Source organism: Aquarana catesbeiana, linkage group LG12 (assembly GCF_042186555.1).
Source record: "Aquarana catesbeiana isolate 2022-GZ linkage group LG12, ASM4218655v1, whole genome shotgun sequence".
Lineage (NCBI taxonomy): Eukaryota > Metazoa > Chordata > Amphibia > Anura > Ranidae > Aquarana > Aquarana catesbeiana.
The window spans coordinates 202499785-202517034 of record NC_133335.1 but is presented as its reverse complement, the minus strand read 5'-3'; the positions used below and the strand labels follow the sequence as shown (position 1 = coordinate 202517034).

The window sequence follows — 17250 nt, the reverse complement described above, 5'->3', positions numbered from 1 at the left end:
GCTATGGCCACATTTTTACTCCAAAATGATATTTGTCTGATCATTTTAGATAGAATGGGTAAGAAGGGTGAGGGGGGCACAGGGGTCCTTATGGTAAGTGGCTGATGACATCTATTTTGACCTAGTCATGTACTTTCAACCTTGTATCAATAGTTCGGGGTAGGCACTTTTCTGTTCCAGCCTGACTGTGCCCCTCCGCCCAAGGTCAGCTATAGACATGGTTTGAGGAGTCTGGAGTGGCCTGCACAAAACCCTGACCCTGAAAAAAAAACGCATAGTCTCACCTTAGTCACATGGGTGGTTGTGGAGGAGGACAATGTTTCTGCGGTGGCAGTATGGGAAACCTGAAGAAGGATTGAAATAAATTCTTGGCAAACTTTATCTGGTGAAACAGGCAGCAGCCTGCAAATAACCTGTGAATTGAATGACTCATTGGTGCTAAATCTTTTATAGCAGTGTAATTCTTGGGTAACACTTACATGATGGGTGCGAGTGACATCTGCTTGCAGTGCCTGGGAGCTTTCAGCAGATGTTGCTGCTCGTGTTGTGTCTGCGACAGCTGCCTCTGTCCTACTGTCCTCAGCCTGAAATACAAAGAACGCATTCACTAAACCTGACGTTTGAAAAACATTCTGCATATTTTACAGAGACAGCGTGAAACCTCTCTACAGTATTGGCTAGGTAAATGTCCACAAACAGGATGCAGAATTTTAAGACCGAGAAAAGGGAATCTTGTAGTCTGTAAAACCAGAACAATAACCACGGACTGAAATACGGCTGGTTCAGCAGGACCTGGAGGGATTTCGATCCATCTATTGGCAGGCTGGTTGTCCTGAAGTTAATCCATTGATTGACTTCAGGACAACCAGCCTGTCGGATTATTTTTTTCGTGTGATCATTGCCGACGGCTATACCAGTATTATACCAGTGGGGAAGGATCCTCACCAGCAGAACACTATAGCACTGCAGGAGCAGGAGGTTGAAGGAAAGAAAATTGTATAATGTATGGCCTTTTTTAAGACTAAACAAAGTGTTTTCTTGGCATGTCACTGCATAACGCAGATATAACATCAGATTAAATCTGGCCATACACCCATAGATTTATTTTGTTCAGCTTGCAAGGTTGAACATAAGAAATCTAGTAGAACTGGCCATATTTCGCTCAGTGTATGGCCATCTTTAGTTTTCACGGTAAGTGCTTAAATGCTAAATAATTGTGACCCAGAGGCTAGTGTTATGCCCCGTACACACAATCGGACTTTCTGACAACAAAACCGCGGAATTTTGTCCGAAGGGCGTTGGCTCAAACTTGTCTTGTATACACACGGTCACACAAATATTGGCCAACAATTACCAAAGTAGTGACATACTACGTGGTTTTTCAGCTCTTTAGCGCCACCCTTTGGGCTCCTTTTGCTAATTTCGTGTTAGTAGAAGTTTGGTGAGTGTTGATTCCCGCTTTTCTTTTCGCGTTTTTCATTTAGCGCTTTTTATTTAGTTTCTGAATGGCCGTTCGTCAACCAGACATGTTGCGGAATCGGAGGAGATTAACGTGTTATTTATTATTGGCCTTGGAGTTATTGCTTTGACATTATTTTTTTGTTTGAATAATGATTTGATTTGGCATATTTTCTATATTTTTGGATGCATAAATGCACTTTTTGGTTAAAGCGGAGCTCCACCTTAAAAAAAATTATTAAAAGCCAGCAGCTACAAATACTGCAGCTGCTGACTTTTAATAAATGGACACTTACCTGTCCCAGGGTCCAGCGATGTTGGCAGCCGAAGCCGATCGATCACTCGTCTCTCAGCTACCCCCGCCGCCATCCTCGGTCAGGGAATCAGGAAGTGAAGCGTTGCAGCTTCACTGCCCGGTTCCCTACTGTGCATCGGTGAGTCGCAATGCGCGTCTTCACTGGTCCCTGTTGTGTTCTGGGAACTGTGTGTTTCCCAGAACACAATGGGGGGGGGGGGGGCGCGGGTATCTGCGGCTATTCTGCGGCTATCTATGCCTGGAAGTGGGTGCAGATACTTATATTATACAGGTATCTGCACCCCCCTTCCCCCTGAAAGGTGCCAATTGTGACACCGGAGGGGGGGAGGAATGCGATGAGTGGAAGTTCCACTTTAGAGTGGAGCTCCGCTTTAAGTTCTATTGGCAGATAGCATGTCTATTTTTTTTTTTTTTTTTTTTTTTAATGCACAATAAAAAAATTGTGTAGAATAATACTTGGCTATGTGTTTTACTTCAAATGACAGTTTGGGAGTAGGCAGTTACATTTAAAAAAATACAATGTAAAATTGACAAGGGACACCAACATAGTTGGAACTTTGATCTTATAAACTACAGGATAATGGTGTTGTGGTAATCTGCCCAAATAAAAAAAAAAAGCATAATAATATTGTTGATATCACTAGAAAAAAAAAGCCTTTGAAAATTTGTTTGCAATAACTCCATCAGTATCACCAGCAAAGCAGCTTCATTATTATTCCATTAAAGAAGAAGAGAATTGTGCGCTTCATTTCGAGATTTCATAATTTGCCACGTCATGAATGTTAATTCTCAATTACTAACGCTAGTTTACAAGACCGACCGCTTCTGGCTCGTCTTTGCCTCCGAGCTGCGTGTTTGTACTTTGGACTTTTGTCCGACGGACTTGTGTACACACGATCGGAAAATCCGACAACAGACATTTGTTTGCGGAAAATTTGAAGACATGCTAGCCAACATTTGTTGACAGAAAATCCAACAACAATTGTCCGATGGAGCATACACATGGTTTTCCGCCAACAGCCTGACATCAAACATTTCCCGTCGGAAAGTCTGATCGTGTGTACGGGGCTTTAGAGTGGTGATTTAATCTCTTGCTACTAAGAGATATAAAGTGACATTGGGGGCATAGGCGTACGCACAGGGTGTGCCAGGTGTGCCTGGGCATACCCTAATCGCCTTGTGTGATGCATATTCCCCCCTGTTTAGACCACTGATATTTCATCCCAAAAAAAAAGTTACAAAATAAAATAATTTTTTAAAAAATCTAATAAAACTACTGACACTGTCCACTGCCCACACACATGCATATGTATTTGAGCTTTGGGGTGCACACCCTAATGCAAGAGGCTGCGCACACCTATGATTGGGGGTTATTTACTAAAGGAAAATCCACTTTGCACTGAAAGTGCACTTGGAAGTGCAGTCGCTGTAGATCTGAGGGGGACATGCAAGGACAATAAACAGCATTTTAGCTTGCACATGATTGGATGATAAAATCAGCAGAGCTTCCACTCATTTCAGATCTACCCCTTAGATTTAGAGCGACTGCACTTCCAAGTGCACTTTCAGTGCAAAGTGGATTTGCTTTTCGTAAATAACCCCCATTGTGTCTTGGAGTAAAAAATCAAACCAAGCCAGCCTGTAGAAGCATCATACTTCCATATATCATCAGTTTAATCTTCACTCTCTTGAAGAGCTCTGGGCACTACTGCTATTGGTCTCTCCCAGGTGTGTCAGATAGCAGGTTCTCCTGCCAACCCCTACATCACTATAGTGTCCTGGGATGGGGGGGGGAAGGGGGGCGGTTACAAACTGAACCAAAGCACCCAGTGGAGGACATGCTTTTTGGCATGCTATCTGACCACTGGGTTTAGGACGCACATAAAGCTAACATTGAAAGCCTATCTAAACCCAGAAACAAAAATGTGATCTTTTACACCATACAGTTTTTAAAAGCGGTGGCTGCATTTGTTTTCCTTTTAAAAGGCGTATTTTATTTTTTTACATGATAATCCTGCCAGAAATACACATTCTGTGTTGGGGTTAAAATGCTCACTCACCATAGTTTATCTGCGGAGGAGCAGCATTGTTGTCCTAGGCTGCTTTCCTGATTGGGACGACAATTATCCCACTTCTCACCATTATTACAAAAGGGAGGAGGGGTGGGTTATGTAGCTAACAGAAGATAGCTGGGGAAGCTGTTAGGGCTCTTTCACACTTGCGTTAAATTTTAAAGCAGCCTAAAAGCGCATTAACGCACTTATAGCGTTAATGAGCATTTAAGATGCATTTTACAGGCGATCATTGTGGCCTAAAAAAAACAAAATGTAGGTGCCGCTCAGGAAGAGAGGTAAAGTCCAACAAGACCGATGTGAGTGCAGGCTGGGACAGGGAGCTCATCCTAGCTCCAGGCTGCAGCAATGTCAAAGGAAAAGATCCATAACCCGCACATCATGAAGCAGACCCGTGTGCATGAACTGAGATGAATGGCAGCCTCAACCCGGACCCCAGCCAGGCCACGCCTCCAATGCATTTCGTGCAGCACCTTGGAGCTTAATTATTCCCCATGATTAAGCTCCAAGGGGCGGAGCAAAATGTGTCGGAAAATGGCCTGGCTGGAGTCCGGGCTGAGGCTGCCATTCATCTCACTTCATGCACACGGGTCTGCTTCATGATGTGCGGCTTATGAATCTTTTCCTTTGATATTGTTACAGGCATTCATGTTGCGCCAGGCAACACCTGTTTTTTTTTTTTTTTTACAAGGCTAAAATGGGAAATGATCACTTTTGATGCACTGTAAATGCGTCTAGTGCGTTTACAGTGCGTTTAAGGTGCAATTCAATAGACGTGAATGGAGGCAGTTGCGAAGCATCAACATCTGCCAAACTCTGCAGGCAGCAGTATTTTTACCTCACAACAATGCTAACGCTGCAGTGTGAACACCTTCATCTGTTCCCTATTGTAACAAATCTGTGCGGCATTGATAGGTGTTCAGGAAGTGTTAAAAAACGCCTATTTTGAACGCATGTGTGAAAGAGCCCTTAAAATGTACTCTAAAAAGAAATCAAGTGCAGCCACCACAGCTAAAGACTGGCATGCTTCAATATATTCAATTTTTGCTCTTGGGTTTGAATATCCTTTAAAGGCCAAACTCTGCCTTACTTCTGCGCATGCATGGAAAAATCCCACTCATTCCAATTGAGAAGCCGTTTCAATAGGAATGAAAGGCAATTTTCGTACGCATTTGCAGAGGAGGTAAGAGACCAGTCAGAAGAGTTTAGAGCGGCAGATATGTGGCTTAACTTAGTCGACATAGCATGAATCTGGCACGGATAAGTGAGTTTATATTTTGGGAGAACCACAAAGGTTTTGGGGTCAACCACAAGGCTCTGTGCTTCTTCTTTGGCTGGGAGCCACTGTGTGGAGTACTTAAATCTCAGTTTTTCTTCCTGCCAGGAGGAACGAAGTTTTAGGGAAGATCAATATTGTATAAGGTAGACTGTGCTTCTGTATGCTGGAGCCAGCAATCTGATGACTGGATCTGGTGAAGAGTGGCTGGTGTTTTTTCATACCTTTTGAAAAAAAAAAAACATGACCAGACCTCCTCTCCAGCCTGGGACCACCTAAGGAAGCACTAGCTGTATTGCCTTGGTGACTTTACATGTGCATTTACACGGTTTACCAATTATGGTTCTCAGAAAACCAGATCATGGGCAATTAGGTTATTTTAACATGAGATGGCCTGGTTACAGTTATGCTTGAGCAGGTAGGCTGCATATCCTGAATTTTAAAAGGCTCAAAATTCAGTCTGGACAGGAGAATATGCCATTTGCATGTACTAGCACAGGGGTAGGAAACGCCCGGCACTGGTGCCGCAAGCGGAACGCGAAGCCCACTTTTGCCGGCACCCGACTCCCTCCCTATCAGCAGAGCAGTGCAGGGAAGTGTCAGTGAGACACTAATACATTCCAATTTCAGAATTCCCCACACCGCACTGAGGAGGAGACACTGCGCTCCCACACATTGTAAAATATGGGATACATTGTTTGGTTCTCTAACTTTGCTGTAGCTGCGATTGTCAGCTTTTGTGATGGGGAAGAAGAGATTGGGTGCAGTTCTGCTGGGGGGGGGGCGCGGTCCCTGTTTCCAGGAGGAGGAGGACTGTCATTGGCCACTGCTAAAGCTAATCACAGTCCTGCTAGCCCCGTCCACCATCTGGAGGAAGATGACTCGGTTGGTTGCCACTACCAATCTCAGAAAGAAGGGATTTCACTGTGATTGAGAAAATAACAATAAGGTGACAGTTTGTGGAATTACTGTTGAGCTCCTGGGAACTTTGTTGAAATTATTCCTGAACCTTTGCATCACTAACTACTGAACCCCAGCACTCTGTGTCCCTTTAAGCCACAGCCAGTGTTCAGCACAATGAAAATCACACCCAAACACTTTTTCTCGGCTGTGGGGCCCAACTTATGATCTTGCACACAGGCCCACTGCTTTCAGAAAATGCCCCTGACCTGAGCTCATCATTGCGCATCCATTCCATATCCTTGTATGTAACATCCCATACAAGCACGTGGGGTGGATGCGAGAAGTGCATTAGCAGGATGCGTGTGCCAGGACAGGTAGATGTGTCTCATCTCTGCTTCCTTTCACCACTCTGCTTATCACGCATATCATAGATAAGAGGGTACAGTGGTGGGGAAAATGAGGAGGGGCTCAGAGGTGGGCAGAAGAGCAGGAGGGTACAGCGGTGGGGCAGATGTCCAGGGAAATACAGTGGTGGAAGAGATGAGAAGGGGGTTCAGCAGTGGGACAGAAGAGCAGGGGGGTTCAGTGTTGGTGCAGAAAAGCAGGGGGGTAAAGCAGTGGGGCAGATGTGAAATATGGTGTATTGGTGGGGTAGATGAGTAGGGGGTTACAGTGGTGGGGCAGGAGAGCAGGGGGAACATAGGTGGGACAGATGTGCAGGAGGTACAGTGGTGGGGCAGATGAGAAAGCAGGTTACAGTGGTGTGGCAGATGAGCAGATAGGTTCAGTGTTAGGACAGATGAGAAGGTGATTCAGTAGTGAGACAGAAAGGGATGGGGATAGGGCAGTGGGGCAGATGTGCAGGGAGGTACAGGGGTGGGGCAGATGAGAAAAAGGGTACATTGATGGGGCAGATGAGATGGGTTACAATGGTGGGAAAGAAGAGCAAGGGGGTACAGTGGTGGGGCAGATGTGCAGGAGGTACAGTGGTGGGAGGGATGGGAAGGGGGTTCAGCGGTCGAACAGATAAGCAGGGGTGTACAGCAATGGGGCAGATGAGCGGGGGTTACACTGGTGGGATAGATGGGCAGGGGGGGTTCAATGTTGGGCAGAGGAGAAAGGAGGTACATTGGTGGGACAGATGAGCAGAGGGTTACAGCAGTGGGGCAGAGGAGCAGGGGGTACAGAGGTAGGGCAGATGTGCAGGGGGTACAGAGGTGGGGCAGATGTGCAGAGGGGTGCAGAGGAGAAAAGAGGTACATCGGTGGAACACATGAGCAGTGGGTTACAGTGGTGGGGCAGAAGAGCAGGGGAAACAGAGGTGGGACAGATGTGCAGGAGGTACAGTCATGGGGCAGATGATAAAGGAGGTTACAGTGGTGGGGCAAATGAGCAGATAAGTTCAGTGTTAAGACAGATGAGAAGATGATTCAGTGGTGGAGCAGATGAGCATGGAGGTACAGTGGTGGGGCAGTTGAGAAAGAGGGAACATTGGTGGGGCAGATGAGTAGGGGGTTACAGTGGTTGGGCAGAAGAGCAAGGTGGTACAGTGGTGGGGCAGATGAGCAGAGTGGTACAGTGGTGGGGCAGATGTGCAGAGGGTTACAGTGGTGGGGCAGATGAGAAAGGGGGTAAATTGGTGGGGCAGATGAGAAAAGGGGTAAATTGTGGGGCAGATGGGAGAGGGGGTACATTGGTGGGGCAGATGAGCAGGGGGTTACAGTGGTGGATTAGATGTGCAGGGGGCTACATTGATGGGGCAGATGATAAAGGAGGTTACAGTGGTGGGGCAAATGAGCAGATAAGTTCAGTGTTAAGACAGATGAGAAGATGATTCAGTGGTGGAGCAGATGAGCATGGAGGTACAGTGGTGGGGCAGTTGAGAAAGAGGGAACATTGGTGGGGCAGATGAGTAGGGGGTTACAGTGGTTGGGCAGAAGAGCAAGGTGGTACAGTGGTGGGGCAGATGAGCAGAGTGGTACAGTGGTGGGGCAGATGTGCAGAGGATTACAGTGGTGGGGCAGATGAGAAAGGGGGTAAATTGGTGGGGCAGATGAGAAAAGGGGTAAATTGTGGGGCAGATGGGAGAGGGGGTACATTGGTGGGGCAGATGAGCAGGGGGTTACAGTGGTGGATTAGATGTGCAGGGGGCTACATTGATGGGGCAGATTAGCAAGGCGGTACTGTGGTGGGGCAGAGGAGCAGGGTGATAAAGTGGTGGGGCAGATGTACATAGGGTTACAGTGGTGGGGCAGATGAGCAGGGGGGTTACAGTGGTGGGGCAGATGAGAAGGGGGGTTACAGTGATGGGGCAGATGAGAAGGGGGTACTGTGGTGGGGCAGATGAGAAGGGGGGTACAGTGGTGGGGCAGATGAGAAGGGGGTACAGTAGTGGGGCAGATGAGAAGAAGGGTACAGTGGTGGGGCAGATGTGCAGGGGGGGTACAGTGGTGGAGCAGAGCAGATGAGCAAGGGGGTTACAGTAGTGGGGCAGATAAGCAGGGGGGTTACAGTGGTGGGGCAGATGAGAAGGGGGTACAGTAGTGGGGCAGATGAGAAGGGGGGTACAGTGGTGGGGCAGATGTACAGGGGTTTACAGTGGTGGGGCAGATGAGCAGGGGGTTTACAGTGGTGGGGCAGATGAGCAGGGGGGTTACAGTGGTGGGGCAGATGAGAAGGGGGTACTGTGGTGGGGCAAATGAGAAGGGGGGTACAGTAGTGGGGTAGATGAGAAGGAGGGTACAGTGGTGGGGCAGGTATGCAGGGGGGTACAGTGGTGGGGCAGATGAGAAGGGGGGTACAGTGGTGGAGCAGAGCAGATGAGCAAGGTGGTACAGTGGTGGGGGGGATGAGAAGGGGGGTACAGTGGTGGGGGGGATGAGAAGGGGGGTGCAGTGGTGGGGGAGATGAGAAGGGGGGTGCAGTGGTGGGGGGGATGAGAAGGGGGGTACAGTGGTGGGGCAGATGAGAAGGGGTCTGAGGTGTGAAGGTGCATGAATTGGGGCTGATCTGAGGCGTGAGAGTGCAGGGTGTTAATTTCTCACTACTAAAATCGTTTACAGCATTTACTTTATAAAAAATCCTTTTCATGATTGAGAGTGTGAAGTTGACATTTTTTTGTTATAAAATCGGCACGCTCAATTTCTTTGAAAACATTTTTCGGCACACTCTGCACAAAAGTTTGCCTACCCCTGTACTAGCATAACTATGCCACCTTGTGCACAATGGTTACCGGCTGAGTACACCAGGTAAGTTTTATTGTAAAGGGTTGTTCTAGTCATTGGTGTTACAATGTACAATCTTACCAGTGTTGGATGTACAGTATGTGAAGTGACAGTATGACTGCTGACTACAGGCTCCTTCTCATCCACCTGCCAAAATATAAACAATTGTTAAAATGGGAAAGGGATAGAAACATTATCATACTTTGGATAGAAGATGAATAACACCATTATGATTTTGCAGGAAACCCAGACAAACACAGAAGGAACGTTTTTCTTTGGAGAATATGCCTCCTGAGCCCACCCATCAAATTAAAGGACCAATTTGAAGGTTCAGGAGTCATAAGGATTTGCTCAACTGTTGCATGGAATGTTGAGATTTGCATATAACTTTAGCTGTCTATAGTGAAATCTATGCCTGATGTTTTGGCTAAAGATACCTTGGCTTATTGTTTTTTGCTTATATATACATTTATATATTTATATTATGTCCACTTAAGGACCACCCTATAGCAGATATACTGCTACAGGGAGACCCTCAAAGACCCTGCAAAGAATCACGTATATATCTATATATATATATATATATATATATATATATATATATATATATATATATATATATATATATATATATATATATATGTGATTCTGCACTTTCACCTAGGGGGGGCATGTACACCCGCCACCGGCGGGTCGCTTCTGCTGTGATTACTCACAGCAGAAGCTGATCTACGGGTGACAGGCACTGGTTGTCTGCCGGCACCCACTGATAGGCAGAGACACAACGGAGCTCTGCATATGTAAACAAACCAGAGCTCTGTTCTGACAGGGAGGATGTGCCAGATTTTGTTTCCTTGCGTAGCAGGGAATAAAATTCATCTCTTCCCTTAGTAAGAGAACCTAACACAGTACACACATAAACACTGGCTAGGCACACAGTTATCCCTTTGAACGCCCCTGATGTTTAACCCCTTCCCAGCCAGTGTCATTAGTACAGTGACAGTGCATATTTTAACACTGATCACTGAATTAGTGTCACTGGTTCCCACAAAGTGTCAGTTAGTGTCCGATTGTCCGCTGCAATATCGCAGTCCTGCTATAAAGTGACTGATCACTGCCATCAGTAGTATAAAAAATAAATAAGTAAGTAAAAATTCCAGTATACTATATACCATAGTTTGTAGACTCTTATTGGGATTTTTTTTACCAAAAATATGTAGCAGAATACATATTGGCGTAAATTTATAAATAAATTAGATTTTTTTTCCATTTTTTTTTTTATTGGACATGTTTTATAGCAGAAAGTAAAAAAAAAATTTTTTTTCAAAATATTTAGTCTTCTTTTGTTCATAGCACAAAAAAATAAAAAAGCAGCGGTGATCAAATACCACCAAAAGAAAGCTATTTGTGGGAAAAATTTACATAAACTTTATTTGGGCACAGTGTTGCATGATCACGCAATTGTCAGTTAAAGTAGCGCAGTGCCGTATTGCAAGAAATGACCTGGTCATGAAGGGGGGTAAATCTTCCAGAGGTCAAGTGAATACACACACACACACATTATATATATATATATTATATATATATACTACTGTGAGAATTTACAGAGGCAGGCACATAGTCAATCATGTCTATAGTGGATCATAGTCTATGAAAACTTGCAAAATGATATTGCAAGATTTTGGTTGGCCAAATAGAATGGTAGGGGGGTGCATAGAAAATAGGCATGTGCCTACCCTCTAATAAAGCCAACACTTTATTAGGAATTACAAAATTACAGGTTTGTTTTAAACAGGCAAACAAAATGGTGCAAAGGGAAGTAACCTAGTTATTTACTGCTTTCACTACAGTAAAAAAGCCCATTGGCTTCTAAAAAAATGCTCATTTGAATCAGACACTGGGCTTGATTTACTAAAACTGGAGAGTACAAAATCGTGGGCAACTCTGCAGTCTCCAATCAGCTCCCAGGTTTATTTTTCCAAAGCTTGATTGAACAAGCCAAAGTTAAAAAGCTGATTGGCTATCATGCAGAGCTACACCAGATTTTGCACTCTCCAGTTTTAGTAAATCAACCCCACGGTCTTAATAAAGCAGAACTAAACTGTACACAAAGATGCTAAGAGGAGGAAGAAAATTTGATGTGCAGTGCAGTGTACACTATGGGGCCATTTACGACATCTGCAAGAAGCCGATAATGGAGTTGTATGCCAGGGCAGTATGATTCCAGTTTGGATATGCAGAAGGTATATGATTAGTAGTCACCCAATATTTAAAGAGAGAAAACGTTGGGCCCAAAAGGAAACCCAGAAGATGACAGTGGCGTTATGGCAATTGCTTTGCAGACCTGCAGTGGGTTTAGTTTTGCTTTAAATGCAAATAGTCTCTAACATGAATAAAGTTAAGTTCCGTAACCCTTTATGCAAGCCAGTCTTTATACAAGTTAGGCTGCTTGAGTTCACATATATAATAATTGCATGCAAGATTTATATACTCAGTATACATCTTTCTCCATGTGTACTGACTGTAGAGAACAGAGGGGTTAGAAATGCATTCCTATATAACCTACAGAGGGGACCATCTGGAAGCTTATGTGCAGAGCTGGTACAGGGGGGGGGGGGGGGTCGGAAGGGGCGGATGCCCTGGGCGGTACAATGGCCGCTGGCTTCTCTATTCTCTGCCAGATGACATCTCCCAAACAGGGGCGGACTGACATTACTTAACATCTGTGCAGAGTGTGCAGTGGCACCGGCCAGGATGCAGCTCAGAGTCAGTGCAGCTAATCAGATCGCTCAAGGAAGGGAGGCGGGATCAGGAGACCAATAGGCGGTTATGATCCTTCTCCCTTCCCCTCCTGGCTGCTCAATGTCATTTCGCTCCTCCCCAGGGGTTACTCCGGCACCTCCGCCCCTCCCTTCCCGTCCAACTCCGATTCTGTAGCTCGCCTCCAAGTATTCCTGGCTCCTCCCTCGGCTCACCCGGGCACCTCGTCTCCGCCCCTCCGGCTCCAAGTATGGAGCTCGCTCCCGGGTATTCCTGACTCCTCCTCCGGCTCACCCCAGCACCTCAGCTTCACCCCTCCCTCCCAGCACGTCTCCTGAGTATGGAGCTTGCTCCCAAGTATTGCTGGCTCCTCCTCCGGCTCAATCCCAGTGCCTCAGCTCTGCCCCTCCCTCCCCAGTTCGGCACCTAAGTATGGAGCTCGCCCCCAGGTATTCATGGCTCCTCCCCCGGAACCTCAGCTCCGCTCGTCCCTCCCTGGGTCGGCTCCCGAGTGTTCCTGAGTGTGCTCTCCCGCCCCAGCAGCACATCTGACCCAGGGTCTCATCAATCACCAAGTCCTCCTCCTCCTTTCCAGGGAAGGATGCTGGGGATGTCAGGACCAATCAGGCTCTGCCAGGATCTGCCTTCTTCTCTAGTTCCCAGGATAAGAGAAGAACCAGGAGCTGCTCCAGACTGTCAAGACTGAGGACCTGGGCACCATGGTGCAGAAGCTGCTGCAGTGACCCAAGGCAGGTAAAGCCTAAAGACATACCTACCTACTCTGATGATAAGTTTAATGAGATCAGTCATTAGATGAGATTAGAGTTGGGGGGGTGATCAGGACAGGCTGGGGGCAGGGGTGGACTAACCATTTGGGCACTTGAACACTGCCCGGGTCCCCATTACCACTGGAGTCCCAGAGCCCAGTGCCGGAACAAGGCACTTGGTTCCACTAATTCACCTCCTACTGCAAGGGAGAATACACTGCAAGGGATTGGGGGATTTATAGGGGAGGGGGGGTATTACACTGCAGAGAGTACACTAGGGGGATTTACATGGTGAGGGTGGGATTATACTGGAGAGGGATTTACTCTTAGGTATGTGCCAACCACTTCAGCTCCAGAAGGTTTTACCCCTTTAATGATCAGGCCATTTCTTGCGATACCGCGCCATGATGCTTTAACTGACAACTGCGCGGTCATGCGACGCTGCACCCAAATACAATTTATGTCCTTTTTTTCCCCACAAATAGAGCTTTCTTTTGGTGGTATTTGATCACCTCGGCGGTTTTTATTTTTTACCCTTTAAACAAAAAAAGAGCGACAATTTTTGCATTATTATTTCAAAGTGCCTCCAATAAAAATACATATAATTAAAAATGATGTTTCTATCGCATTAAACCTAATTGAATTTGTATTGTTTTAAGTATATTCTTGTTTTGAAACAACATTGATTCTTTCTTAAAAACGGGGGGGGGGGGGGGGGGGGGCGCAGTTTGCCATCTTCGCCCTGGGCACCAAATGGCCTTGTCCCAGCACTGCTTATGTGTTTCTGTTTTTAGCAGAATGAATTTGTGTACTTTAATAGAATGTATTGCATATGCTTACCTGAGTGGTTTGCATGGAAGTAATCTGTATATTTGTGATTTTCTCCCCATCTGTGCTGCTAACTGTACTCACGCTGCTGATGACATGTTTCTCTGTCCAGTGTGACTGTGGGAACAAAAAAATTAATTACCATGAGAGGATATTACAGCAGACTGCTATGGGTACTATCTGTATGATACATAGAACATTTTAAGGCCACGCACAATGTGAATTACAAACATGCACGGGATAACTATTAATAAAATGAAGACATATATGCATACAAAGTACATACACATATACTCATGATGCCATGTGACTAAGCAGATGACATTCAATATATTACCTGGCTCAGTGGTTGGCTGTCAACGGCATGCAAGTCAAAGGTAACAGATAATACAGGGGCATGCAAACAGAGGTCGCAGGATAGTTATGGTATAATACAAACACGATGGTCAAAAACAAATGTGGAACGGGAAATATGGACCAGTGTGCTTGGAGATTTCATGCACTTTTCAATACATTCCATGCGGTTAAACCCTTAGGGATGGATGGAAAACTGGAGAAGCCAAGTTGTGATATTCAGAAATACAACATTGATAAGCAGCGGTTTCCAGTGCCGTAGCGTTGTACCTCTGTTATTTCCTCCTCCTGCTTGTCTTCATCATGTACTTCCTGCGGAGCTGTTGCGGGGTTATTCTCTGTGCCACCAGCCCCATCACCCTGGTCTCGATGCAGTTCAGGAAGGCTGCGGGTGAAATCCTCGAAGCCTACATTGGAGTGGTAATCTCCAATCACTGTGAAGTCCACCTCGGCTTCCAGACTGGATGTAGAGCTGACGGTTATGCTTGAACACTTCCTCTCAATGCTTAGTTGGTTTTCTTTTAGAAGGCCAGCTCCTTGTTCCTCGTCACCTGCTGTTCGCCCTTCCTCTGTCTCCCTGCTGCTCACTCTCTGGGGGAATTCAAAAAGCCATGATGGGAAAGTCACAGTGAAATAAGTGGCTGGTGAAGAGGTGAATTCAGATGAGTTCAGACAGATGCGTGATTTTGCCCTTCCATAAGCGTTTGGAATACAATTTTAAAACTACGAATTAGAAAACTAGATATATTCTGTGAAAATACATACAGTACAAGTAGAAAAACTAAACATGTACTGCTTTAATTATACTGAGGTTGCTGATAACACCCCTCTCATCTTATTGTTTGCTTAAAGAAATAGTCCATTTCAGAATAAAGAAAATTATATATGGAACTTATTCTCAGCTCATCACCACTTGATCAATGTCAACATTCCAAAATCTATATACAGCCCTAATAGATTTATGTCTAGGGTAATTAGAACAACAATTACATTTAACACCTTATATCAGCAAAAGAAACGATGAAGAAATACAGTACATCTAGGATTTCTAAATCCAGTTTATATTGCTATATGTACAATGGGGCAAACCATCCTAATCATTACAAGTTCACACGTACAGACAACACAAATTTAGATTTGGACAAAAGAAAAGCAGCTATGTTGGTCATAGCAACCAATTCATACCCAAGTTTTGACCTTCTAACCAATGTCAACTGGATATGACTAAGTGCAGATATCGAGAAACGCGTCAACCTTCTTGTCCCACTCTGTGTCAATGACAGCTTAATGTATATGTCTCTATTTCTGCAATAAAGTGGATTGCATTGGAGTGCGGCTATGCAGATGTTCTTTGTTGCTTTTAGTACAGCTTGCAAGCTAAGTCAACATCCAATTTGAAGATGTGTGGGGTATGTGTATGAGTGGACCTACCTGGAGCCGATTTTCTTTGTTCGAATGTCAACTGGATACTTATTGGCTGCTATGATCAAAGACACTTTTCTTCCTCTCAATTTTTTTATAAAGAAGTCCAATGTACAGCTATCCTCAGAAGTGATGCCGTAAAAAACTATAAATCTGTGACTATCTGAAGATCATTTGTATATAAAATGTATTACATTAAAATAAATATGCACAGACATGAATTTCTTTGCAAGGCAGTAGTGGAATTGAGAGGGCAAAATCAGGGCGTTCATGGCCCTGACCTGAAAATGGACAGTCCCGGATTTCCTATATCCCTGGTCCGGCAGGGAGACCTCTCTGAGGGCACATGGGATATCCCTTTCCTCCCAGGATGTTGGTTCAAGAGGTTGACTCTAGAGCAGGAGAGAAGGGTTAGAGTGAAGGATTCCCAAGGAGCAAACAGCAAGACCCGCAGCACGATGCATGAGACTGATGCTGGGCACTACAGCATCAAGCGAGGCAGAGGTGGACTCAGATTCACTAGGCTGTATTAAATTATTATGAAATGCAACAGCGAAGGGTGTATTCTACTTTCTGGTCACAGTTAGAGAAAAAAAATAACATAGGATGTGCGGAAAAGAAAGAAAAAGAGACAAAGGAGCTCTTGTATGAAATCTGGAGGATTGCCGAGTTGTTTTCTATCACAGCCAATGAGGTTCCAGCTGTCTTTAACCTACACTCTATGTTAAAAGGTTTGTGGATACTTGACCATCACACCTACAGTATATGAGCGTGTTGAACATTCTTTTCCAAAATCATGGGCATAAATATTAAGTTGCCCCCAACCTTCTTGGGGCTATAGCAACCTCCACTCTCCTTGGAAGGTTTTCTTACAAGATTTAGGAATGTGTCTATGTGAATGCGTGCCCATTCAACCAAAAGAGGATTTGTAAAGTCAAAGCCGAATGTTTTACAAGAAAACCTGGTTCGCAATTGGTGTTTCAGTTTATCCCAAAATAGTTCAATAGGGTTAAGGTTGGGGCTCTGTGCAGGCCACTCAAAGTCCTCCACATGAGACCATTGTTGAAACCATGTGCTTACATACCTGTGTTTGTGTACAAGGACACAGTCATGTTAGAACAGAAAAGGGCCTTCCTCAGACTGTTGCCACTGGGCTGGAAGTGCACATTTTTTTAACATGTCTTTGTATGCTGTATCCATAAGAGTACTTTTCCCTAGACACACCTGAACTAATTTAGAGAGATGTCCACATACTTTGGCCATAAAGTAGGTGTGATGGACAGGTGTCCATAAAGTTTACAAAAACTACAAAATGCAAGCTGGAATCCACCTAGATGCTATGAATATGGTTTTTAGGCAAACTGTTCTAACAGGAAGAGATAGGGGTTAAGAGACATAGGTAAGTAGAAGGAAATAAGAGTTAAAAAAAATAATTGAATATCTTTGGAAATAGAGCTGAATATAGCTATATGTTTCTTCAAGTAGTTCAACTTGGCCTTGCCACCAAACATGGTTTAAGACAGTACAAGCTCTTTCAAGTTTTAATGCAGCCCAGTGAATCAGTGTCCATATGCAGAGCACAAAAGCAGGATCACAGCAGCCTCAGTGCAGTGAGTAGGGAGGAGGTGGGATGGAGATTAGTAACCTTTTCTTTTCCATAGAGGTGCAAAGCGCAAGACATTTTTTTTTCAGTCCACTCATGTATTTAACATGGGGCATGAACTGCAGAATATCTGCCAAGTATTGGTTTTCCCAGATGAATAAGAACTAGCTGCCAGAGCCAATGATTCACAGTAGTGTCACTGGAAGCGCTCATTCCTGGGGTGCAGGAGATGTATTTTACTGATGCTACCAGTTTAGCCGTGGCTGC

General features: G+C 45.1%; 1 protein-coding gene across 9 annotated transcripts in view; it reads right to left on the bottom strand.

The window, feature by feature from the left end:
* Window positions 1-17250, bottom strand: part of EPB41L1 (erythrocyte membrane protein band 4.1 like 1) — a 223362-nt gene that overhangs the window by 6498 nt on the left and 199614 nt on the right. For 4 of the 9 annotated variants that reach the window (XM_073606505.1, XM_073606503.1, XM_073606506.1 and 1 more), the window contains 6 exons: window positions 15662-15772; window positions 14229-14549; window positions 13617-13721; window positions 9331-9396; window positions 480-584; window positions 285-344 (listed from right to left, as the gene is read on the bottom strand). In XM_073606505.1, the coding sequence (XP_073462606.1) occupies window positions 285-344; window positions 480-584; window positions 9331-9396; window positions 13617-13721; window positions 14229-14549; window positions 15662-15772 (768 nt within the window). The remainder of the gene's footprint in view (window positions 1-284; window positions 345-479; window positions 585-9330; window positions 9397-13616; window positions 13722-14228; window positions 14550-15661; window positions 15773-17250) is intronic. The other 5 variants (XM_073606507.1, XM_073606508.1, XM_073606509.1 and 2 more) reach the window with 2 other exon arrangements.